Genomic DNA, 26,983 nt, shown 5'->3' with positions numbered 1-26,983 from the left:
ACGGAAACCACCATTCCAGGTTGAACCTTTGGTTCTTCCAATTCCACTGCCCTTGTAAGGTCTATTTTGCCATGTTCCTGTTGGGGATTCAAAAAGAAACTTCCTCCATACATCTCATAAATATTAAACACCGAAAACCTTTTTCCATAACAAGGATGACCATCGTCTGACCTTTGACAGTGTAGGTTTCTCCTTCTTTCCCCCTTCCAGATGTCCCACTAGACATCTCTTCAATAGCCCATTCTCATGACTTTCCATCTGAGATAGTACTTCAATGTTTTCCTCCAAGCTCTTTGTCTCTTCCTCTCTAATGGATTTTGAAAACCATTTACTATCATTGACAGCTCTAGTGTAAGGGTCGGAAGCTTCACTAGCTCTTGGTGGACCTGCCCTTTCCAAACTTTTGGGGCATTTAATGAAGCTTTCAATTTTAAGAGCTGCATCGTACCACCCTGCATTCATGGCAAGCTCAGGAATAACAAGGACAGATTTACCCCCATTATTAATGGGTGTGATACTCATAAATCTCCCATGTTCATTGTATTTTCAAGCGCAAAAGTGTTCCGCCTCTCTTTCTGCAGTTTTCCGTCTCCTAATAGACTCTCTGATCACTGGATACTTCTCTGAGGATGAAGCAAATCCATTCCATGATTTTGTTGCTCATGGAGGATCTTCTCATCATTTTTCTGCTCCTTTCAACCCATTCATACCACACTATCCCTTCAGATCTCCATATAGTAATATCATATGATTTGAAACCAGCATTAAAATAAATCCTATTTTCCCCCATTGATAAGGACCATAAATTAACAGACTGAATCTAAGAGAAATAAACTATCACGAAGGTAATAGTTCAGAGAAGAAGACAAGAAGGACTGAGATCGAATTCCGGCCAAAAAACACCGAAAAGAGGACCTCCCCCCCTCCTAGGAAGTAGGGAAGAGAGCTATCTCGGGGAAAGTGCCTGAGAGCATTCTAGAGAGTTTGGAAGTGTCCATTTGAAGCTCCATCACATGTCAAGTAATAAATGAGTTTAAATAAAATTTGAAAATTTAGAAGCTATATAAAAGGAATTATAGAGTCATAAAAGTTAACAGTTCAAATGGTAACTAGGACACATAAAGTGGCACTGTGGCACAGAGAGCGTAATAAATTTCACCAATGGATGGTAAAAACCTTACAAAAAGATATAATCCCTATAATGACACCAATCATCTAATGTTACTGTTTGGATGTGGAGTGTGGTGGAATATCATCAATAAAGGTTGGGTAGATTTTTTTGATGACACATCTTTTAAGGTAGGGGATGGGAGTAGAGTTAGTTTGGGGGGTAACATGTGGTGTGGAGATTTTTTGTTAAAAGATGAGTTTCCAAGCATTTACAGGTTACCTTGTCAAAGGGACGCAGAAATCCAGCAAATTAGAGAGACACAAGGAGAAGATACGTTCTAGGATTTGTGGTTTAGGAGGGATTTCCAGGACTGAGAGGTGAACAAATTTCAAGGATTGTTAGCTTTGCTCCATCAGCATTGTGAATCATTCAAAAGACCCGATACCATGAGATGAAAGTTGGGGACAATGACGTTTTTTTTGTCAAGTCCTTTTATGAGAAGCTTTTGGTAGGGGTGAAGGAAGTTTTTCATGTAAAGTAGATTTATATTCCTTTTTTACCTTTGATAAGGCTGGCCAAGTGATATCTCTATAGAATCTTACTGGTTATAAAGTCCAATTCTAGATTGTGAGCAAATCTAGCATTCTCTTATTCATTAAAACAATCTTACGTTAGTTGGGAATTTGGATCAATCCAAAAAAATCAGGAAGTAATTCCGATCGTTGAGAACATTGAACTTCCGAAACCTGGAAGAACCTAAAGAGAAGGGAGAGTAAAACTTCTGACCAAACAGCTCCTTAGCATCTACTTCTACATTTACCAGTATACAAAGGCGAACTTAAGTGGAAGGGTGGGGTGCACGTGCACCTGTTAACTTTGGAAAAGTTATGTATATATATGTATACCTACCTTGAGATATGAACATATTTTATTAGGTACCCTAAGACACAGAGAAGAGTTAGGTGCACTGGTTGAAATTGCTGCAAAGCTTCTTCTCTCAACCTGAAGGAACTTGGTTCAAATCTTGTATCTAGCTTTCCTTTTTTTTTTTCATTTTTAGCTGAAAGAAGCATTAAAAAATGGATAAAACAAGGGCTGGCAAGTTTCAAACACGCGACCTCATGGGTGTAAAGTGAAGTTTACAACCATCACTCCACAGAGGAAACTTTAGCATTTAAAATCATTTTATTCATATTTATACACTAGTACATTAGTTATATAGTTCTATGTGTGTTTATATAAAATTATCACACGAAGCGATATTGCGTGACATGCTTTAACAAATGTGCATATGCCCTTGGCTGAGCCCCATAGTCTTCAAACCCTGGGTCCCACCTCTGCCAGTATACATGCCTCAAATGCAATGGTGCCCTGTAATTCCTGCTAACCATACTCCCTCTGCTCGTTTTACAGTTCTGGTTTAACTGGTTGTGAAATTTAAGAATAAAACTAAATGATACACAGTGATGGAGAGCTTCCAGTACGTAGAAACAACTGCAAAAGGATAAACAATCTTTTCGGGCAGAATATCAAAATGTAGAGTATTAATCTTAGCCCCCGAAGGTATTCAGCAAAGACCATCCACTTTGACTATTCAATCTAGTTTCCTGGCACTGAACTCCATTGAACATATTCAACAATATCACAATCTCCTGTGAACCTGACTTACAAAAGTAGAACTAGTCCCACTTAAGTTGATATTTGACTATAATTATAGCCATGAAAAATAGGAAGGGACATATAGCAATTCTTAACGTAGTCACTTTAGTTGTGGCATGTATAAGCATGCCTGGAGAACAAAGACAAGTTGATGTCCATAACTTGAGAGGAAGGCAGGAAAGACATCACAAGGAGCAAGAGAGACAGTTTATAGCAAGAGTTTATTTTCACCTGGTTATACCCATCAATAACTCGTTTGGTCAACAAGTAGGGTTAAAGGTGTTGAATTTTCGAAATTTACTTTGAAGGTATATATCCCAAGTCCACTACTTCTAGTAGGCTAAGTTTTTATAAGTCACAGTATTTGACATGTTAATTTTTTCTTTTTCTGAAGTATTTGACATGTTATTTATATAGAATACTATCTATGTTGCTCGGACCCTCCAAAAATGTTGCCGCACCCATGTCATATCATCCAAAAAATGCATGGCTTTTGAATGATCTGACACACACCCGATGGTATTTTTGAAGAGTCCGTGCAACATAGAATACTATTACTTGACACCAAAAAAGGTACAGAGATTATTGATTGTACCATCATGACTTACTTGTATATTGAATGATGTAAAGCAACAACTAAGACCAAAGTGAGACAGTATAGAAGAAATGTAATGTTGCTGTACTTCTCAGCCAACTGCTCCGGCGTGTAAACTACAAAGAAAGAAGGATAACAAATTATTATCTGTTGGAAGCATGTAACAATATTTTCCTCTTTTCTATTTTGTTTGGTTCGATAAGGTAAACATGAAAGCATATACAATCATATATTAATAGAAAGCAGAGAATAAGCTTGTCTGAATGCATAGTTGGTCTGTACCAAAAAGAATGACACATTTCTCTTTGTTGGAAAATATATAATCATAGTATCCCCATTTTTAAGTGAGGAATTGGCTCTCTAAATGGTTTGAAGAATCCTTGCCTCTTGCTCTAAGAGTAATACCCGAAAAGTCCAATTTCTTAGCAAGAAAAAAAAGGAGATAAAGAACAACAGTAGAATTATGGAGTAAAAATAAGTCAGCACTATTCAATAAATAACCTATTTGACATTAACTCTATCTTCTTACCGATAAGGTGGTTATAAGAGCATCATGGGCAAAGTGACAGAGGCCCCAACAAATATTACACCAAAACCATCTTGTTCTCCTTAATTATTTTTCAATTTCAAAAATTATTAGAAAAGATAATTATCGCTTCACCAAGAACAATAACAGCTAGATCATGACATCGAAAAGAGTTCAAATCATATCCTTATTACACAATAAGGCTTGTTGCTGAGGTCACATGAAATGTGGGTGAATTTTCAACTTAAGCTGGCAGTATGCATAAGGACTCAAGTAACCAGAACTGATTCAAGTATGAAGATCACCGAGCAGGAAAAAGACACATCAGGGTACAACACAATCAGAAATCGATCAAATGCTCAAGCAATGATCTAATAGCATGCAACCTTACTGGCGACTTACGTTTTTTGATAAGGTACATAGTTAAACCTTACTGGCAACTTTTTTTTTTTGAAAAAAGTAACTTGTATTATGAACAAAGGAATACTACAAAAGTATTCCAGTAATACTTGCAACAAAATTACAGAGGGAGAGGTGACCCTACAAGTGCTTCATAAATAATCTAGAATACTAGAAATATCCTCTTCTTCTTGAGGATATTCGTGTTTATACCAAAAAAAGAAAAGGACTAGACAGTTCATCTTCAGTTTCTGCAGAGAGTATCTCATGTTTTCGAAGCACCTCTAGTTCCTTTCCATCCATATAGTCCGCCAAATGCATGCTGGGACAATCTTCCATCTCTCCCTGTGTCCTGATTGATTTCCATCTCTGTTCCAGCAAGCTAGAGCTTCTTTGATGCTCCTTAGCATAGTCCAGCTTATGCCTCTTAAATTAATGAAAGTCTGCCATAACTTCATAGTCTCTCTACCATGTAGAAAGAGATGATTTATTGTCTCAATCTCACATTCACAAAAAGAGCATCTCGAGCAAATTTGAAAACCTCTTTTCATAAGGTTGTCCTGGGTGAGTGTAGCTAGTAGCCAAGTGCAGCATGCTACCTTGAAGGGTACCTTGACTTTCCAGATCATCTTCCAGGGCCAGCCACCACACTGTGAGACTAATCTCTGTGATCTCTTGTAAGCTGAACCAACTGAAAGTCTGTTTTGCTTGTCTGGTAGCGAAAATAGAGTGTCTCATTGAAGTTTAAATCTTTGTATTGCTCCAGAGTATTGAGTAGTTCAGTCACTTTGTTAATTTCCCAATCGTTCAAGTGTCTCTTAAACCTGAGATCCCACCCCTGATTGTCTCTCATTTCTCTGATTGTGGATACCTTTTAAAGGCTTAGATTGAACAGGTCAGGATACTTTTCCTTCAAGATCTCTTATCCAACCTACACATCTTCCCAAAATAGTGTTTTCCCCCATTTCCTACCTTTATTTTACAGCTGTTAGCAAAACTGATCCACTGACTTCTGATAGACCTCCATACTCCAGTCCCATAAGGTTGTGTGGGCATGTAGGTAGTCAATTTGTTCTCCATTCCAAACCTATCCTTGATTGCCTCCTTCCACAATGCTTGTTCTTGTGATGCAAATCTCCATAGCCATTTCATCAGAAGGCCTTGATTTTGCAACTTTAGATTCCTTATCCCTAGACCCCCTTCTCTTTTGCTTTGAATGACTTTGATCCCACTTTACAAGATGAAATTTGTGATCATTAGGATCACAGTTCCCTTGCCACAAAAAATTTCTCCTAATGGCATCCATTCTATCAATCACATTTGCAGGCATTGGGAAAATCGACATCATGTATGTAGGCATGGCATCCAACACACTGTTGATGAGTGTAACTCTTCCACCTAAAGACAAACATTTGTTTTTCCAATTCACTAGCTTCTTCTCATATTTCTCCAGAACATTGTTCCATATGCCTTTTGACTTGCTCTTATCCCCCAAAGGCATACCAAAGTACACTGTGGGAAGTTCTCCTATCTCTTCCACACACACACACACCCAAAATATTTGCTAACACATTTATGTTCGACACCTTATTAACTGGGTAAATGAAGCTTTTCCCCCAGTTAATGTGGAATCCTGGATGGCTTCAAACAATATCAAGGCAATTCTTAAATACTTTAGTTGAGAGCTCTCTCATCACAAAAAATCAAGGTGTCATAGGCATATTGTAAATGTGACATGGCCAGGACCTGTCTATCATTCATGTTGGCATTGAATTCTCTTATCCATCCTTTCATTTGAGTTGTCCTGATCATGTCATTTAATCCTTCCATTGCCAGGATAAAGAGAAAAGGGGATAGAGGGTCCCCTTGTCTCAATCCTCTCTAAGATGGGAAGAATCCCGAAGGAAATCCATTTATCAGAATGGAAAAGTTAACAGTCGAGATGCAGAATTTCATCCATTTTTCACCAAAACCCATATTCTCCAAAGTTTTCCAGAGGAATCCCTAGTGAAGGTGGTCGTATGCTTTTTCAATATCTAACTTACATTGGATACTTGGGACCTTGCTGATCTTTCTGTTATCCACACTTATTTGCAATCAAAATTGCATCCATGATCTGTCTGCCTTTTATAAAGGCCAATTGCTGAGCATCCCACCAGCTTGGAGACTACTTTCTTGAGCCTTCCAGTCAGAACTTTTGATAGAATCTTGTGAATGCTTCCTATTAGGCTTATAGGTCTGAAGTCCTTCAACTCCTTTGCCCCTATCTTTTTTGGGATCAGTACTATGAAGGTCTCATTGAAACTTTTTTCAAAAAGGCTTTGAGCATGGAAGTTTTGCATTGCTGCAACTACTTCTTTACTGACCACATCCCAACAGGCTATGAAGAACGTCATGGTGTAACCATCATGGCCAGGTGCTTATCCCTTGCACATGCCATAACACAGTCTTTTATTTCCTTTTCACTGAACTGTTCTTGTAGCATGATGTTATCCATCTCGTTCACCATAGTACCAGATCTAGCATTGAATTGGGGTCTCCATCTTTCTGTTTCAGCATATAAGTTCTGATAAAATTTAATGATTTCTTCTTTGATCACCGCTGGTTCCCCTATGCATTCTCCATTGACAGACAGCTTGTCAAAGTTATTGTACCTCTTGTGACAATTCGCAGTTCTATGGGAAAACGTGGTGTTTCTGTTCCTTTGTCTGGACCTTTGTCTCCAAGCACTTTCTTCCCTCTTTGCATTTTCTTCAAATTCAACTGCTAGGAGTGCTCTCAAATATGTCTCATCATCTGTCAATTGTCTTTGGTTTTGGATCCCATCTAATTCAGCCAATTGATTTAGATGCCTTGTTTTTGCAGTCCTAAATTTCCTTGTCTTGTTTTACTCCACTCTTTGAGTTTATCTTTCAAGTATCTCAGTTTACTTGCTAAGATAAAGTCAGGCCTTCCCCTAACATTGAATGAGTCCCACCAGTTTTTGACCATCTCCTTGAAGTTTTCAGTTTGTAACCACCAGTTCTCAAACTTAAAATAAGAGTTTGATCTTTCCCAGTTCCCGCATTCTAAAATCAATGGACAGTGATCAGAAATAACCCTATGCATAGTTTATTGTTTGATGTTTCTGAAGGAAGCCTCCCATTCTTCTGATATCAAAAACCTATCAAGTCTTGTTGTCGAATCATGTCTTTCCCCTCTCTTCCAAGTGAATTTGTCTCCTGCTAACTGAGGATCTGCTAGCTCCATATCTTCAATAAAATCTAAGAAGTCTAACATAGCCTTATTGAATCTGGTACAGTTTCTTTTTCTAAAGGAAATCTGACTGTGTTGAAATCACCCCCTACCACCCATGGGCCTGAGAAAAGCACTCTCACTGATGTTAGTTCCCACCAGACCTCTTCTCTCTTCTCTGTTGTTTGGCACATACACTCCAGACATGTGCCAACTGAAATCCATTGTTTTCCCCATGAATTTTCAAGTAATACAATAGGCCGCTATCTCACATACTTCCATCTCCAAGATTCTACCATCCCATAGAATGAGAATTCCCCCTCTTGTACCAATAGCTTCTAATTGGGCATATTTCACCCATCTGTTAGCCCATAGTTCTCTTAGAATGTTCTTTATATCCCCCGCATCTTAGTCTCCTGAAAGCAGTATACATCAGCCTTCCAAGTGTGCAACAAACTCTTGATCAACCGACTCTTTCTCGCGTCGTTGAGGCCCCTCACATTCCATGAGACTATGTTAATCTTCATGAGAACGATTAATATTACATCCCCCCCCCCCCCCCCGCTTCTTGATCCATAGCTAAAAAACTTGGTACCAGATTCCAAATTTTTAGTTCCTTTGCTCCTTTCAATTTAGGTGTCGCTGGAATCAGATCTTTTGTAGCTTCGACAAAATTGTTCCTCTTACCATCTATTTTCACAAACAACTCCTCCGCTATTTTCTTGCATCCATAAAAATTAACCCCAAATTCTTTTTCAAGTGCGAAAATATTCTACCGAACCCAAAGTGGTATTGTTGGGTCTGGGCTGGTTCGATTGTCTCTGGTAATTCTGTTGAATTCAGAGGGATGGCTTCCTCAATATTCAGAGCTCCCACTTATTTGTTTTCTAGCTCTGCATGTTCCTCTATCAAATCTACTTTCCACCTGGATGATTGACATAGCATCGTCATCTATTGGTGTTGTATCCTGGAGTTCCTGATCTAAATCGTCTCTCTCATCTCGCTTTTCCTTTGTTGGAGTGGCAAAAGAACTCTCTCCTCTGTTCTATAGAAAGAGAGGTCATTTGGTCTGGTTTGCTAGAATTCTATTAATTAGAGGAACAAAAGGGCTTATTTCACTTGGGTCTATACTTTCCTTTAATCTAACTTGGGCCACTGGGTCAAAGCCCAAATTTCCCCAACCTAATATTCTTTTCTCCTTCAAAGAAATATCATCTACCATATTCCCCTCATGTGGGCATATATTTACTTGGACAGCTGGAATATTCAAAATTTCCTGCGATAGTGACATGCCCACGTAACCTGACACCTTTGTTTGACCAGAAAAACCCCTACCCTCCATAAAATAGGGTTTCTCTATGGTCCATTGGACCAAAGACTTCTTTCTTTATCCACTGGTTACAAATCTCGACGGAGCTTCCATCCAGATCTGGATTTTGAAGGTGTTACCGTCATGGACAAGTTCCACCACCTTCGGCACGGAGTCTGCATCAACTCTAACCTTCAGTCTGGCCCATTTTAGATGGTTTCGTAACTCTATTTCCTCCTCCGTCTGAACCCACTCACCACAGAAGATCTTCTGAGACCAGAATTGGAGTGGAAGACCTACCAGTCTAATCCAAACCTCATTCAATCTTTCTGCGTTGGAATTTGATGTCGGCGACCACCATTCAAATAGGAATCTGTGGGATTTCCAGGTCTGTTCACCCTTCACAATGTGATCTGCAGCTTACTTAGTTGGAAACTCAAATAGGAACTGATTGCGCCCCATTTCGTAAATGTTTACGCCATGATAATGCTTCCAATAATTGTTTGCCCACCAGCATATCTCATAGAGGTGCACATTTGCAATCTCCTCCGATAGGCTTCCTACCAAGCTCCTAGTCAAGAGTTCATTCTTATCTTTTACAGAATCTTCAGACATGATTAAAGATTTCCCTTCCCTTTCTACCTTAGCATCATTCATTTCTCTTGTAGCCCATTTAATATTCTTTACAGTATCCGCATAAAGAAGCCCTTTCTCTGTCTTTCGATGTAATAAATGACTGTACTCTTTTTAGCATTCATGAAGTTGGAGATTTTAGTAGCAATGTCTAGCCACCCAGAATTAAATGTCCATTCTGGTATTATAACTACTGCCTTCCCCTTTCCCGGCATATTAATGATACTAAAATAACGCCCAAATAATTAAAGTTTCTCAAACTGAAGAACTCTGAATAATGGTAATGGAACTTCCATCTACTGACAGAATTTACCTGTGTTTTCGAAGCTTGTTTTAGGGTGCGTACAAAGCCACTCCATTGTCTTTTGACTGAAACTCACCCTAGTCATCCTGCCACGACCTCGTTCGACCTAATCGTACCAGGTCTCACCCCTTGAAATCTTCCTTGTGATGTCAAGCGATTTGAAACCTATGGCGAAGTAAATGATGTCATTACCCATGTCGAAAGATTAGTAGAAGTAGATGGTTGGAAAGAAATGGGGGGATTCCGATGGAAGAAGTCCACCAAAATAGGGTTCCTAAAGTAGATGTTTATCTCGATTGTGTCTGGGAGCATTTTGCTCACCTTTCTTTTTATGCCCTTGAAAATCGACAGATTTCAGCAATCCAAAGTGAGTTCTTTTTTCATCACTATCCAAAATGAAAATAACATCAAGCAATCCTTTTCCTGTAACTTTCATAGGCCTTTTTCTCCTTCTCAATTGGGCTCCTTTGGGTCTTACAAGTCAATGATATAACAACAACCAAGTGTAATCCTACAAGTAGGGTCTGGGGAGTGTGGGGTGTACGCATACATTACCCCTATCTTTGTGGTGTAGAGGGGTTGTTTCCGCTAGACTCGCCTCAATAAAAATGTTGTTCAAAACAGGCTTGAAAAATACAAGAGTAACGAAGCTGTTTTAGCATAAATCAACAACCTTTATAAAGTCCACCATCCTCTGGCATAAATTTCAGTTTACTTGGGAGTATATGCTAAAATGGTCTGAACAGTCTCAAAAGCAAATAACATGGGTTGTCGGTTTTATCCAAAAATTAAGATCTGAAGTGCAGGTAGCAAGATATATACAGGGCACTGCCATAGAACGGGGTCAACTTAGAAGTATCAAGCAGGAAGCCGACCACATGTCAGTCCTATAACAGATTTTCATGGTATGAGATATTCTTTTGTAAGGTAAATAATTTTATTTCTATTGGAACAACTCCCTTATACAAGTAGTTTAGAGAAAATGATAGAATGTACAAAATATGGTACTCTTTTTTGGAGGTATACAAAATATGATACTCTATGGAAGACACTTAATATTCTGTACAAATATAAGCAACTAAAACAACAATCTTCACCTTCCATCACATACCAGGTGACTGGTGGTTGCCAAAGGCTACAAGGAAGATGTTTCCAAGAACAATAAAGGCAGTGGCTACAAGCACGCTGCAATGCGAAAGATAATTATCAGACTGTAACTTGTATAAAGAGGATAATAAGTATCATACATCAGCAATCAATTCTCTGAATTGCTGGTAGTCTAGACCCAGATCCTTATTGATTTTAATAGAAGAAGTTTAAATGTTATCTTACTTGATTGTCACTGTTTTGTTCAAAACAAAGTAGGCAAAAGCTATATTCGAGACAAATTGTATAGATCCCAAAGCTGCTAGAAGTGACTGCGAAAGAGTAAACACCAAGATGATCAAGTAAAAAACAAAATACACATCATCAAGAAAGGTAAATATTGCCGCTAATGCACTGATACTGTGTAAAAACCAACAGATTATGCATTATTTAAGGAGAGGAGCAGGAAGAATAACAGTATCAGTTTTGACCCTTTTATTATAATCAACCGAACCAACACAATGCGTGATGCGTTGGAAGAGTGAGAAAATCAGGAAGAAATGGCATAACTGGTTAACAATGGCATAAAGGTGATTCATAATCCTAGGTCTCCTATTCATTAGTTCGTTCCTAGAGTGTTTTTTCAGTTTGCTTACTTAGTTGTTTTAGTAGATAAATTAGTCTAGTTAACGTTTATATATTAAGTGATCACTTGGACCAACAAATAGTTGGGATAAACCTAATATTACTTTCTAATTCAACTAGCTTCTCATGAGGATGATACCTGAACTCGTAGTTCATTGTACTCAATTGGCATTATCTTATCTCAATTCTAAGGCAAATAGGGTTTAGAAGTGGTTAAGTGGATAACTTTCTGTATTTCTACTGTGAAATACTCTGTTCTGATCAACTCTATCCCAGTTGGTTTCTTCTCACCTTAGAAGGGTATTAGACAAGAGGACCCTCTCTTCCCATTTAGTTTCATCCTAGCAATAGGGATAAGCAGAATGCTCACTAATGCCAAAAACTTTCACTGGGTAAAAGTTGTTGATGTATAGAAAACTCCAGGCAGTATAGTAAACGTCTTCCATTGTTGTATGCAGATGACACACTCGCCTTTTGTGAAGCAGAGGAATCCCAGGCATTGCACCTAAATCTCACATTACTTATGTTTGAATACTTGTCAGGGTTGCATATTATCTATCTTGTTATTGAAGTCCATAACCTCAAATTCGTGATGGCATACTATGTTGTTCCACTGGCTCTCAACCTACAACATAGGGTGGTTTGCATGAGCTGGTGTTTCCTTTGTAAGCAGGCGGGTGAGGATGTGGACCATATTCTATTACATTGCAAATTAGCCTCGAGGTTATGGGATGATATCTTTAGATAGTTTGGCATTTCTTGGGTAATGCCAAGATCCGTGAGAGAGTTGTTCAACTGGAAGAATAGAGCTAAGAGAAGAAAGCACCAGGCTTGGAATGTCACTCCTCTTGCTTTAAAATGTAGGTCATTTGGAAAGAGAGGAATAGGAGAGTTTTTGAAGGGGTGGAGATGAGCTTTGCTCATTTGAGTCTCCGATCCCTTATTTTCTTTTGGTGCACCCATGTAGTTCATGTTTGTATAGAGGATTGGGTGTCTTTTGGAGAGTACCATATTTTGTAGGTTTCTCCTATTTTGGTATACCACTTGTATATGGCCATGTTGGCGATGTTATTATTAATGAAATACTTTAACTAATCAAAAAAAATATCTAGGTCTGCCTCTTGGTGCCAAATTTAAATCCACAGATGTATAGGGTGGAATCAAAGAGAAACGTGAGAATAAGCTAGCCTCTTCAAAGATGCAATACCTTACTCTAGAGTGCAGACGAATACTCATAACAGTGTCCTTGACAGCCTACCCACACATTTTTTTGTCCCTCCTCCCTATCTCAAGCAAGATGTTGTTACAGATTGATATATTAAGGAAAGAAACAGCAAAACTCAAAAAATCCGTCTAGTCAAATGGCCTAGACTCACTTTTCCCAAATACCTTGAAGGCTTAGGTATCAGGAACCTTGCAGGCCATAATAAGTCCCTACTCATAAAACGGCTATGGAGGTCCAATATTGAAGATGATGCTCTCTGGAAAGAAGTGGTCTGCTAAACATGGAATGCAATCACACTGGGCCACTATTGTATCCACGGCACCATATGGTGTTGGCCCATGGAAAAGCATACCAATGCTTTGGGGAAATTTTGAACAGCAATACAGCTACAAAACAGGCAATGGCATTCACATTAAATTTTGGAAGGACAAATGGTCAGGGAACACTACTCTCCACAGCGACTTTCCTGCTCTCTACTCAATAGCCTCTAACCCACACTCTACCATCCATTATTTAGAAGAAAGTTCCAAGATTGGGAATTAGATGAGCTACAACAACTATTATCCAGATCGTAGAGCTATCCAACAAATGATTGCCCAGACAGAATCAAATGGAGTAGCAAGACAGATGGACAATATACAGTGCAAGCAGGGTATTCCTCAGGGTGTGCTCAGAATGATATGGTAGAAAAGTTGCCTTGGAAACTCATCTGGAGGACTAAAGCCACTCCCAAGGTCCTATGCTTCAGCTGGATAATCCTTCATGAGGCCAGTCTGACTCTGGACAAACTCAGTAAAAGGGGCATACCAACAGTCAATAGATGCTTCAGGTGCCACAAAATTTATGAGAGAAACAGATATCTATTCCTTCATTGTCTAGTGGCTGCTGATTTTTGGAATTTATTTTTTGCTATTTTTGGTCTCAGTTGGGTCATGCCTGGTAGTTTAAAGGCATAATACATAAATATAACCCTTAAATTGGTTTCAGCTGGCAACTATGACCTCTAACTTTACTAGTGCACAAGTAGGCACTTTAACTATCCAAAACTTAAACAAATAGACACATTCATCCTACATGGCAATTTTGTGTCCAACATGGCGTCCTACGTGTATTTTGCCACATAGGACACGTGTGTCTACTTGTCAATTTTATACAAGTTAAGTGCCTACTTGTGCACACCCAAAGTTGGAGGGCATAGATGCCAGTTGAAGCCAAGTTACAGCGCATATTTATGTATTATGTCTAGTTTAAAGGATGCCTACATCAGCTGGAACTCTTGGAAAGTTGATAAATCCATCAGACAAGTTTAGACGAGTTTGGAGAATGATCCCAACTTGTATTTTTAGGTGCGTGTGGAAGGAGAAAAACAAAAGGTGTTTTGATGGAATATCAACTCCAATCCCCCGGCTTAAGGCCAATTTGTCTTTTAGATTTATGTAGCTGGGATAGTTTATTCCCTGTTGACTCTTATGTCAATTTCTTGGACTTCGTCAACTCTTTAGTCATTGCTTAGGATACTTGTAAATGAGCTTACAAACTCACTATTTTTGTACTTTCCAACTTGCATCTCCTTGATGCCATTTATAATATTTCTTACTTCAGAAAAGAAAAAAAAAACTTCGCAATGATCACCTGCTAATTATAAGGTTCTTTGGAAATAATTTTCATCCCATATAAAATCTTAAACTAAAAGAGAGGGAAAACTTCTTTTTCGTCAAAGTGACAGCAAGATTCAAGCCAAATACCTCCTCAAGTACCAATAGAATTGTTTGAACAGCCTCCAGAGTTCAAATTATCAATAAGAGGAAACTTTTATTTATTTATATTCATCTTCAACAAAAAGCAAACTATGAAAATAAAATTACGAGGCAACGAATTTTTTTATTTCTCTTTTTTCTATGAAACAAATAATATCTAATTAAACACAATTTCAAGGGGAATCAATGAGTCGGTATTCTGAAGCAAAAATGAAAACCAAAAAAGGAGGTTCAATTAAATCAAAAAAAATGCCCTTAGACTATGAGAAATTGAATAAAAATGACCTCCGTTAATAGTTTGGTCCCAAAATGCCCTTGTCGTTAAAAGTTTGGCCCAAAAATGTCCTTATTGTTACTTAATAGGGTCAAAATGACATTTTCATGATAAACATATTGTTTCTTTTCATTTTAAACAAATTTTTTTCCTAATAAAAATATTATTTTTAAAGAACTCTTTTCTTATTTCTTTTCTTTTAAAATCCCTTTACTAATACAAAGTGGAAAGTATTTTTTTTCTTTTTAATCTTGTTTTATCAATTAAGATAGAATTATCTTGTGTATTTTTTTAACCTATAATATAGGTCGTATATGTAAGACCGTAATAACCCATCATTAATTTCGTTTATATAATGATAAATTTCTTTTCCCTAAAATAATAAGAAATAATATTATTTCTTATTTTTTTCCGAAATGAAAAAGGATAAATATTTGCTAACATAATATATGGTTTTAAAGTTAAAATACAACAATCATAATGCCATAAGAAATGAAAACTTATTACATTGTTTCAAATCACAAAATATCTTTGAAATATCAATGACGGGGTTATTTTTGACCTTTTTTTAATTTTGAGTTTAAAACCTCTCTTACGGTCAATTACTGTGATTGATTGGGGAAAGAGTACTAGTCTACCTGTCGGTACGGGACCCCCTTTTACTTTCTCAATAATAAAACATTTGATCTTTGTATTCGTTCGCCCAATCTTGTTCAGTTCCATCCAAGTTTGGTTTTGTCTGAATCTTCGTGGAAGAAGAAGAAGCGGTTTTAATGCTTATCTTTCAATTCGAAAAAGATTAAGAAATAAAAATATTTCATATTTTATCAAAAAAAAATAATTTTATCAGTATCTAAATGAAAACTTAATGATGGGATTACTAGATCTTATATATAAAACCTATATTGTCAGTTTAAAAAGGACATGAGGTTATTCTATTTTAATTGATAAAATGAGATTAAGAAGAAGAAAAGATTACTTTCCATTTTTCTTATTAGTTAAAGGGATTTTAAAAGAAAAAAATATATCATCAAAAAAAGGATTTTAAAAGAAAAGAAACAAGAAAAAGGTTCTTTAAAAACATCATTTTATTAGGAAAAGAATGTTCTTAAAAGAAAAGAAACAAACTGTTTATTAGGAAAAGAGCATTTTTGGCTCAATTAAGTAACAATAGGGACATTTTTGGCTCAATTAAGTATCAATAAGGGCATTTTTGGGGCTAAACTATTGACAGCAGGGGCATTTTTGGACCAAACTATTAACGAAGAGCATTTTTGTTCATTTCATATAGTTTAAGGTAGGGGTGAGGATGCATACATATTACCCTTCTCAGACCCACTCGTGAGATTACACTGGTATGAGTTGTTGTTCACATAGTTTAAGAGCACTTTCGACCCTTTTCCAGTTTTTATAAGTAAATCAAAAAGGCATTTTTACTCAACACAGAATCTTTTTCAACAGATAGTACCTATGAGGCTTCTTTCACAAATAGATTATCAGTGACACACCACCTCACAAGCTTGTCTCAACACTTCTTTTTACAATAAAAAGAAATGAAAATGCAAAGAAGTGTAGCAAGAACACTCAATTTGATTTGCCTCTTATTCTACAAATGTTGGGCCTTTTCTAAAAGAGAATCAGTGAAAGGAATAGAATTAAGGAATAAGTTGGGTTGGTTGGGTTATACCCTAAACCTTACACAGGACTAAGCCAATTGTTTTACACCTCAACATATCATTGGGCAAGTTGACTGTAACCTCTCCCTCTCCCCTGATCAATGTTGTCAAAGCGTGCTTAAGCCCTGAAGCGAGGCAGAAAACATGGTGAGTGTTTTGCCTCACGATTCAGTGTCGTCAATAAGGCTATAAAGACAGACTTTTCCTAGCCTTTCCAAAAGAGGCAGGCACTAAATAATTGATATCTCACTTATCATAATTTTTTAAAATTTCTTTATACATATATTTGTTATTCATGCTTATTATTATTAGTCTTGGACGTCTTCTCAAAAAAAATTATCAGTCATGGAGTAAACATATATATTTGTAATTTTTTTCTCAATTTGCACCTTTTTCATCAAAGCCCTTTATTTGCGCCTTTTTGTCATTAAAGCCCTTTATTTGTGCTTGGTGCTTAAAGCCCCAATAGACCTGAGTTTTTTTTTGCACTTTTCGCTTTTGATAACACTGCTCCTAATCTACCTACTTTCCTTGCCCAAAGTCAATAAACCCACTAAATCTGAAGACAAACTACACAAGAACCAATAAGTACGGACCTGAGCAGCATATCCAAATGAAATGAAATTGAGACAATTTCCTATAGCAAAGAATAGAATACCTGTGTAAAAGATCACACCATCAATACACTAAAAAGAGATCAGTACTTGTAAAGAGAAACTCAAAAGCAATGCTTACCAACTCTCCATGTATGGAAGTATATAATTGGCCTCATCGTAGACTTTACATTTGTGAGCTCATTACCCAGCACAGAGTGCTTCTCCCTCTAAAATATTAATGATTCATTAGAGCAACTGAAGAAAATACAAGTTGAGCCTCCGATGACGGAGGATAACAAGAAAAGAAAGAAAAGAACAAAAAAAATCAAAATACTACCATAACAATAAATCATTACGCAAACCTCTCATAACATGCAGCAGAGAAAAACAAAATGCAAATGCTCTTGCAGGATTATAAGGTACTCTTGGCTTCCATATCATCTTCCTAGGTCAATCTCTTTCCTTCACCACTGTTGAATTCAGCTCCTTGTATGCTGAGTTGACAGAGAATTTTCCACTCCGGTCTTTGATCCATTCCAATTTGTCCTCTCCACCATTGAGGTTGTTGAGACCTGCTACTGAATTGTAAAATTCTACGATTCTTCCCATCTCCCAGCCATTCAAATGTCTCCTCAGGAATAAATTCCAACCCAGACCAATCCAAATCATGGCAACTGTGGCTTGTTGTTGTTGGCTTAAAAGAAGAACTCTGGATGTTGTTGTTTCATAGTTCTTTTCCCTACCCATTTGTTAGAGTCTTGGTCATCTAATTATCTTTCATTCCATATTTTGCAACAATGGCTTCTTTCCACAATATTCCATCTTCAGTAGCAAACTTCCACAACAATTTCATCATCAAACTCTGCATCTGCTTCTTTATGATTCTGATACTTAGACCCCCTGCCTTCTTGTTTACTAGAAACTCCTCCCATTTGGCTAGGTGATACTTCTTTTTGTCTTCATTTCCTTGCCAGAAGAAGTTCCTTCTCAATGCATCTATTCTTTTACTTACACTGACAGGTATTGAAAGATGGAACATCAAATAAAAAGGCAAAGTGTCCACGACAATATTAATTAGTGCATCTGCCACCCCTAGATAGGTATTGGTTCCAATTTGTTAATCTCCCTCCTTGTGCATTTCTCCACATTCCAAATCCCTATTGATTTACTTTTATTTCCCAAAGGCACTCCAAGGTAAGTGTTAGCATCTATCCCACCTTACCCCTAAATCTGCTTGCAAGGTTCTCTATCTCATCAACTGTATTTTTCCCCCAGTTTATGTGCAATCCAGAGACTGCTTCAAAAATGATGAAGATAACCCTCAAAATTAGGACTTGTTCCTCTACTGCTTCACGTAATACCAAGGTATCATCGGCATACTAAAGGTGTGTTACCTCCAAACTATTTGCCTCTCCCATCTGGAAACCTCTGATCCGTCCTTTCCCCCTTGTCTTATTCAGTATGTTGCCCATTCCTTCCATAGCTAATCTGAAACGAAATGGAGACAAGGGATCACCCCGTATTATACCTCTCTGAGATGGGAAAAACCCACTTGGTTACCTATTGATTAATACTGAGAATCTGACTGCGCTTATACATTGTGATATCCAGTCGATCCACCTAGGACCAAACCCCATCTTCTCCAGTAGCTATAATAGGAACTTCCAATACACATGGTCATAAGCCTTCTAAATGTCCAACTTGCAAACAACTCCTGGCTTCTCACTACCCTATCTAGAGTCCACACTCATTTGCAATTAGCACTGCATCCATTATTTGACTTCCTTTGATGAAAGGCCATTTGTTGTCTATCAACCAAACCATGGATTACCTTCTTCAGCCTTTCTGCCAGAAGCTTGGCTATGATCTTGTACACTCCCCTAATTAAGCTTATCGGTCTGTAGTCATTTAGCTCTCCGTTTTCTTTGGAATCAATGCTACAAAGGTAGCATTCATACTTTTTTGTAAAAAAACCTTCTCATAAAAATTCTGCATTGCTGCTACAAGCTCCATTCTGATAATTTCCCAACACTACTTGAAGAACTCCATAGAGTATCCATCAGGTCCAGGTGCCTTGTCCCCTGCACAAACTTTAATGCTATCCAAATCGTCATAGGATTCAAAAGGTGCCATCAATAACAAGTTCTCCTCGTCACTAATTTTGGGATAGTTTCCATTTGTAGATGTGGTCTCCATTCCTCTATTTTTGTGTATAGTCTCTCAAAGTATGAGAATATCTCTTTCTTCACTTCTCCTGGATCCTCCACCATTACCCCACCCACCTTCAACTTATCAATGGTATTGAATCTCCTATGGACATTTGCAATTTTGTGGAAAAGGCTTGTGTTCCTATCCCCTTCTTTTAGCCACGTTGCTCTGGATCTTTGTCTCTAAACAATGTCCTCCTTCCATGCTATGTCTTCAAATTCCATTGTGAGAGATAATATGGAGGCAATATCCTCCTCTTGTAAAGCTCTACTCTCCTGTATCTTCTCTATAGCATCTAGTTGTGGCAAGACATTTTGTTTCTGAGTCCCTAAGTTCCCCCGACTTGTCTTACTCAATTCCTTTAATTTAATTTTTAGAGATCTCAGTTTTGAGTTTTCACATTAGAATGAAGTCATTTAACTTTTAATACGTATTAAAATTAATTGTTTTCATCTATATCTAATATTTTTATCAAACAAATAAATTAGTACTTATAAACAAATATTTACCAAAAGTCCCATTCCTTAGGATCATGACCCCACTTCCAAATGGCTTCCAACCATAATTTTGACTACATATCAGTAAAAGCGTTTTTGTACATCTTTACAGGACTTCACCAATCGTCATATTGTGTTCTCTCTCTTGAGTAGGTCGGTCTTCATTTTTACCCATACTAATTCACTTTTACTATTGTTTCTTTTCTCTCTCACACACTTTTTTTTTGTAATGAAAGGAAGTAGGATTCCCAATGGTACCTTTGAGTTGATGGATGACTTTATACAAATAACTTGTTTGTTTGTACACTTCCATTCCCATTACACCTGCCTAATTATGGGTTTCTCTTTTTGTCGCAAGCATTGATTAGACACAACAAGAAGTATTCATGATGCATCAATTTTGAATTTAATGTGACATTATCTACTTAGGCATTAGTTTTCATTTCTCTACAAACTTTGATGAGAGAGAGATGGACAACGCATGTTCTAGTTGGCTTACTAAATCTATCCAATAATCTTAAATGCAAGTATTAAAGCAGATTATAGTGACTCAATACTGTTAGACTAATAATGGAATTGTGATACCCTTTGGTTATGCGGGATGATAACATGGCTGCATAAGAAGTGACTCAAATACTTTCTGATTTTAAGAGATTAAAAAAGTTGAAATGTTATGAGTGGAAAAAGAGAATTCACTCAGATTTGGTGAAAATCATTTTTCGAACTTGAAACTTATATTCAAAAAGTTCTTCATGCAATGAGTTCACTGAATAACCAAACACCGTTTTGAATTTATTTTTTTAAGAAAACAAGTGAACATTTTGCATGGACAAACGGGTCCTATGTCTTTTTTGAAGATGAAAAATTGGAAAGAGTTCCACGGTTATGCTTGGTCTGTTATACTTTCAACTCTATATGAACGGCAAGACTTCTGTTTTTCCTTCTTATCAAATTAAAAAAAAAAGTCAGTCTTGCATTTAATGCTCAAATATGGAGGCCCCAATTATTTTAATTCAGCGAGGACATGAACAATATACTTTACCAGAATTAGACCTTGACCTAATCAATATCCTCTTTCCTAAGTTAAGCAATTATTCATTTGCGTAAACTTTCCGACTACGAATATGAGCACAAATTAAATATGGAAAAATAGAGGTGTGAAGGGAAAACCAAGCAAAGCACATGGCACAGCGCGGGTAATTCTGTAATGTGGAACATCAAAATAAAGGTTAGAAAGTACCTCATCATGACCTAATTTAAGAAGGTTGGTTCCAAAGTTAATGGCAATGCTTCCAAACAAGTTGATAACGGCTCCAATTACCCACTCGCCCATGGATGGAAGAGATCAGGAAGACCGTCAAAGATTGTTCAGAGTGAAGTGAGTAGTGCTTTTGCAACTTTGGTCGAGTAAAGAGGAGCAGAAGCATCACCGCGGAAGACAATCAGATCCCGGATGCTAGGAACTGTAAATAGGCAGAGACGGTATCAGAAGGCGGAAGGTGATTATATAGAAAAAGAGATGGGCGGAAGATGATAATGTAAATATAATTTCTGATCGAAAATGAAATAGGGGAGGAGCTGAGAAAGTCTACCTTGAAAAGGGGACCGGCGGCTATGTATTGTCTGAAATTTGAAGGAAAGCCAGAAGCTAAGCGGATCAAACAATGAACTTCATTCTTCCTTCTTGTATGCCATACCCATACCCATACATAATAATAATAATGAGATATCAAATTTTATATTTGGGATTCAAATCCAACCCTAAAAATGATATTGGAAGCTTAACAGACAGAGGGAGTTGACAAAATAGATCAAAAGATGATGGCGATGAGTCTTGCGTTCCTGACAAAGTTTTCTGAAAAAATACTCCTACGGCCATGCCATTTCTCAATTAAAAAACAGGCTGTGGTTGAGGGGTCCATTTTTCAGAGTGACGACTTATCAACCCTTTCAGGAGTTACCCCTGCCCTGCCTGTTGAATGATTGTCGGTCGGTAAAAACTCAATGAACATTTTTCAAATTGAAAATATTAGGCCCCCTTTGACTTTCCCTAGAATAAAAAATCACTTTATTTTAAAATTAATATTTTATCATGAAAATTTTAAATATAATTTCACATGGTATTTAGAATTTGAAAAATAACTCAAATTTATTCACTTTTTTGACAGTTATTTATTTTCAATTTTTGCCCCAATTTTTTTGTTTTTATAAAAATAACCTCATTTATTTTTTATTTAGCTAGAATTCAAAATGTTAATAAGTCAAAATAAATTATGTTTCAATTTCAACATATTATTTCTCTTGACAAACTATAAATAACATCTCTACAATTTTATACTTATTATCTGTTTATTATTATTATTTTATTTATCATTTCATGTTTTTACTTGTCATTGGAGTCGTGATAGAATAATAATTTCAGAATAACTTATTCTGGGATAAAGTATGTTAAATAACAAAAATATCCCTCTTACACTCTCTTATATATACCATTTTTTACAATAATAATTTCAGAATAACTTATTCTGGGATAAAGTATGTTAAATAACAAAAATATCCCTCTTACACTCTCTTATATATACCATTTTTTACATTCATGTATATTAACATAATTTTTAACAATATTTATAATAACATTCACACCTTAATTAATTATTGTTTTTATGATAATATATTTTTCTATTAAAAATTATATTTTATAAATACAATTTCTATTTATGAATATATTATAAGTTAAATTTATTTGTCTAGTTCTTATGTTTATTTATATTTTGATTCCAAATTATAAGTAAAACAAAAACAACTTCAAATCAACCTAATTTCAAATGATTGATTTGTAATTATGTTGAGGGTCATAATATCGTTTGTCTTTTTTAATAATTTTCACATTGAACAATATTATCTTTCAATTATTTTCTTGATGTTTAGAACTTTCAAATTTCCCCTCCTATTTTTCTTACCAAAGCTGGTTTAGGAATCATTTTTATCAATTAATGTTATTTATGTAGAATTTTTAAACTCAAAATAATTTCAATTATAGGAGCTAAACACTTTTATAAAAGAAGTCAATATTGTACATTATTTAGGACTTTAAAATTAATTAAAGTCGTTATTTGATTTAATAAGAAATCATTTTTTAAACACTTCTAAATCATTTAAAATTTGAGATAATTATTGTTATATACCAAAAAATGAAATTATTTATCATTGGATATTTCATTACTTTCATACCCCTTGTTTTTAACTATCTCGCGCATTTAATATTATGAGAGTATATAATATACTCTGATAGTATCAAGCAGTTTCGCTGAACCACTGTTTGATGAATTATTTAATACCATCGAAGTATAATATACTCTGGTGGTATCAAGAATGAAGAGACAGTGGTTCAGCAAAACTGCTTGATACTATCAGAGTGTATATACTCTGATGGTATCAAGAAGAAAGAGGCAGTACTTCAGCAAAACTATTTGATACAATCAAAGTATAATATATTCTAATGGTATCAAAGAAAAGGAGTGATGCTAACGTCAGCATGACGTCATGTGCGAAATTAAAAGGAAGAAAGAGGCCTAAGAGGGTAAATAGTTTGGGTCACGAGTCTATTAAGAGTAAATAGTTTAGGTTGAGTTCAATTTGGGTAAATAGTTTCACAATTGGTCTATTTTGTGTAGTTTCCCCTTAAAATTTTACCTTATATAAAACTAAATTTCTACAATTCTATTTAACATTTTTAATTAAACTTTACAAGAAAAATGGATTTTTCTACTTTTACGTTTTCTTCTTATTTTGACTTTGATGGTTGATTTTGATTCAAGTCATCTTCTTGCATTTATTATCGTCATCCTTTCTGCGTTTTTTAAAATATATTTCAGCAAATAGTTTTAAAAATTATATTTGAATTATACATAACCAACAATTGATAATGGTTTCTCACATTTTGACAATTTCTCATTTTTTTTCTCTTTCAGTTGAAAAGTTTTGATCAAAAATTAGTATTGTTCGAACTCTATTCTTCTCTTCAAGTTCGTTGTGCATGCGTTTGATCTAAATGCATGTGTATCTTTAATATTTAAATAGTTGACAAGGATTAGGAATTGAGACAATATTTCTTAATATAATTTTTAAATATCTAAAATTTAATTTTAAAAATATTAAGTTAATCTAAATCAATTTAGCATAAAAATTAATTAAATTGAGTATTGAGAAGCGACAAATGCCTCGTAAATTAATACATAGAGTAGTATATTTCTAATATTTAAATTTTAAATCAACTAAATTTTGTACATTTATAAATCCTTCCTTGTTTGAAAAGGCATTAACAAACAAAAAAACTTGAAAATCGTGTGCTTAGAATTCTTTTTAGGTTTAGGAGTCTTTATTATTTATTATAAAATTGTATAGTATACAACAAAGTGACCATAAAATTGAAAAAAATGGAACTAGGAAACTAATATTTGGTGCACCTAAAACCCATTAGATTTAAGAATTTCATTCTATGACTTTTTTAATAAGTAAAGCCAATTTAACTTGTTATGATTTGATTATTTTAGTAGAAGAAAGATTTAAAGTGTGAATATTTTTAAAAATGTTGATTAAACCTTTGTTTCTTTATTAACAAATCCTACCATAGACAAATTATCTTTACCATCCTTAAATTTTAGAATATTTTATATTTATTAAAATTTTACTTAGTAAATCTTTATTTTAAATTGTGCAAGAAATTCTAAAATCTAGGACTTTAAAACCAATTAAGACTTTTACCTATATAAGTATTTTTCACTTGAACTATGTAATACAACTATAGTTCCTTCAATAGTATTATAGCAAAACCTCGATAAAGTAATATTCGATAAATTAATAATCTCGCAAAATGAAATATTTTTTTTCGATCCCGACTTGGGCCAGCTATATTAAAGTAATATTTTCGCTAAATGCATTAAATAATAATTAAAAATAAAGTATTAAAGGTCCATAAAAAATATAAAGTAATAATTACTAGAATACATCAAGAATTTGTATATATTTAATCAGTCAATAATACTAGACCAATAACTATTTTTTTTAAATATGATTCTATAGTTATTGTTTTTTCTTCCCACCAAAACCAAAATTAATCTCATCTTTAACTTTTTGAAGAGCGAACACAATTTCTGGAATATTTTGTTCATATTGTACCAAATAGTTGGACAATGTAGTCATTGCATGAAATGCCTCCTTTGACGATACATGTGGGACAATGCTACTATCATCTTGTTCAGGATCATTCTCATCATCATTATTCACTACAGATTGAATAATCTCTTCCTTTGTAGGTGATTTCATAACTGTATCATTCTCGTTAGGGTAGTTCAAAAGATGTTAAGCACCTATCACATTTCTATAGGCTAAATTAGAGATGACATCGTTTAATTATTGGATACATTCATCTAATTCACCAACTTGTGGTTCAAGAACATTATTTTCTTCTGATCGAATCTTGCAATGACGAAAATAATTTGCAATTGTTATTTCTTTCACATCAAAATTCCAAGCCAAGTTAGCAAAATTAATAGCATTCAAAATATATATTTTTTTAGTATTTGGTGCTTCGACTTCAAGGCCTTGTAGGATGCTGAAATAAAGACGACGACGGTAGTGATCTTTGAATGCTCGAATAATCCCAGCATCACATGGTTGAATCTTAGATGTTGTGTTAGGAGGTAAGAAAAGCAACTCTACGTTTCTTAGGCCTTCAACTATCTTTGGATGAGCTGGACAATTGTCTATTATTAACAAAATCTTTCTTCCATTCATTCTCTTATCAAACCAGTCAATATATTCTTGGAAAAGCAAGCCAGTCATCCAAGCTTTCTTGTTGGATCTATACATGCAATTAAAATTGTTCATGTTCACATTTTTAAAGCATCTGCAATTTGCAAACTTATCAATAATCCACAATGGTACTTTGTCAGATCCATCACCATTGCAACAGAGAGCAAGAGTAATTCTCTCTTTGTCTTTTTTGCGACCTTCAAGCTGCTTGGTAGCAAGTGAATGATCAGCTTTCAATCGGTAAAATAGTCCAGTTTCATCTATATTATAAATATCCTTCAATTCAAACTTATTTAGTTTTGACCATATGCTGGCAATTCGTTTTCAATGTTCTCCATAATAACTGAACCACTTTCACGAAAACGTCTGTAAGACTTGATTTTGTATCTTGTCTTGAAACGTTCTAACCACCAGAAGAGAAGCTGAATTTTGAATTAGTTTCACCATACATTTTCAGGAAAAGATCTTTTGCTTTTTCTTGGATAATTTTTCTTGACATATTCATTTTCTCTTGCATTTGAAGAAACCACTTGTACAAAACTTTTTTTAAATCAGGGTATTTTATCGGTTTATGCCTCTTGGTATCGCTATTTTTCATCTCATTTGATAAATACTCTGTCGACCTTTTGAGAGTGTGCGATATTGTTGATTGACTAATAGTCAAATCAAACTTTTATTTCACCCATACTTGCAAATCTTTTTGGCTAATAGTTGGATTCTCTTTCTTATGCTCACATATTACGCTTCTTATTTTATTGGTTAAAAATAATTTTTGTACGCCTTTCAAACATCTAGCTTTTTCCTTTTATAGTTAACATAAAATCTCTTCATATTTTATATACATGAATACAATTAGAAACATTAAACTTCACTAAATTCGTTTAGCTTTCATAGATTTAAATAATAAATATGCAAAGACTACACATTTTAGTTTCCTAGATTTAAACTTTTGAAATTCTTAATTCAAATATTTTTTTTTCTTTCTCATGGCACATACTGCAAAATACTTTTTAAAATAATAAATATTTATTTATCGATAATAAATATTTTATGCATTTATCGATAAACTAATAATTTCGATAACTGAATATTTTTTTTCGATCCCAAGAATATACATTTATAAAGATTTTACGATATTTTTTCTATTATTTTTAAAAAAAAAAGTATTTTAAGTAAGGATACAATAGACCCTTGTGGTCGGGCCCTTCCCTGGACCCTGCGCATAGCGGGAGCTTTAGTGCACCGGGATGCCCTTTTTTATACGTCTTTTATTTAAAAGATCGTGTATTAAAGGCATCTGATTTGTACTCTTAGACAGAATCAAAACCTTCTAGAGAGTCCATTAAAGGGGTAAAAGACCTATTTCGTTAAGGGTTGCATCCAATGCGCAGGAAAAAAAAATTCCAGCAAAAAAATATTTTCTGATAGCAATGGA

General features: G+C 35.3%; 1 protein-coding gene across 2 annotated transcripts in view; it reads right to left on the bottom strand.

The window, feature by feature from the left end:
• Window positions 1-21,682, bottom strand: part of LOC129872474 (probable magnesium transporter NIPA8) — a 31,488-nt gene extending 9,806 nt beyond the window's left edge. Inside the window, exons 1-7 of one of the 2 annotated variants that reach the window (XM_055947457.1) lie at window positions 21,327-21,682; window positions 20,975-21,197; window positions 17,169-17,256; window positions 17,030-17,091; window positions 11,103-11,188; window positions 10,882-10,955; window positions 3,379-3,481 (exon numbers count right to left, since the gene is read on the bottom strand). In XM_055947457.1, coding sequence (XP_055803432.1) covers window positions 3,379-3,481; window positions 10,882-10,955; window positions 11,103-11,188; window positions 17,030-17,091; window positions 17,169-17,256; window positions 20,975-21,067 — 506 coding nt within the window. In that variant the 5' untranslated portion in view covers window positions 21,068-21,197; window positions 21,327-21,682. Of the gene's footprint in view, window positions 1-3,378; window positions 3,482-10,867; window positions 10,956-11,102; window positions 11,189-17,029; window positions 17,092-17,168; window positions 17,257-20,974; window positions 21,198-21,326 lie in introns of those variants that run through there. The other variant, XM_055947458.1, reaches the window with a different exon arrangement.
• Window positions 21,683-26,983: the final 5,301 nt, after the last annotated feature.

Source organism: Solanum dulcamara, chromosome 11 (genome assembly GCF_947179165.1).
Source record: "Solanum dulcamara chromosome 11, daSolDulc1.2, whole genome shotgun sequence".
In the NCBI taxonomy this organism is placed as follows: Eukaryota; Viridiplantae; Streptophyta; class Magnoliopsida; order Solanales; family Solanaceae; genus Solanum; species Solanum dulcamara.
The sequence above is the reverse complement of the archived record's forward strand: the minus strand, read 5'-3'. Positions and strand labels throughout refer to the sequence as shown.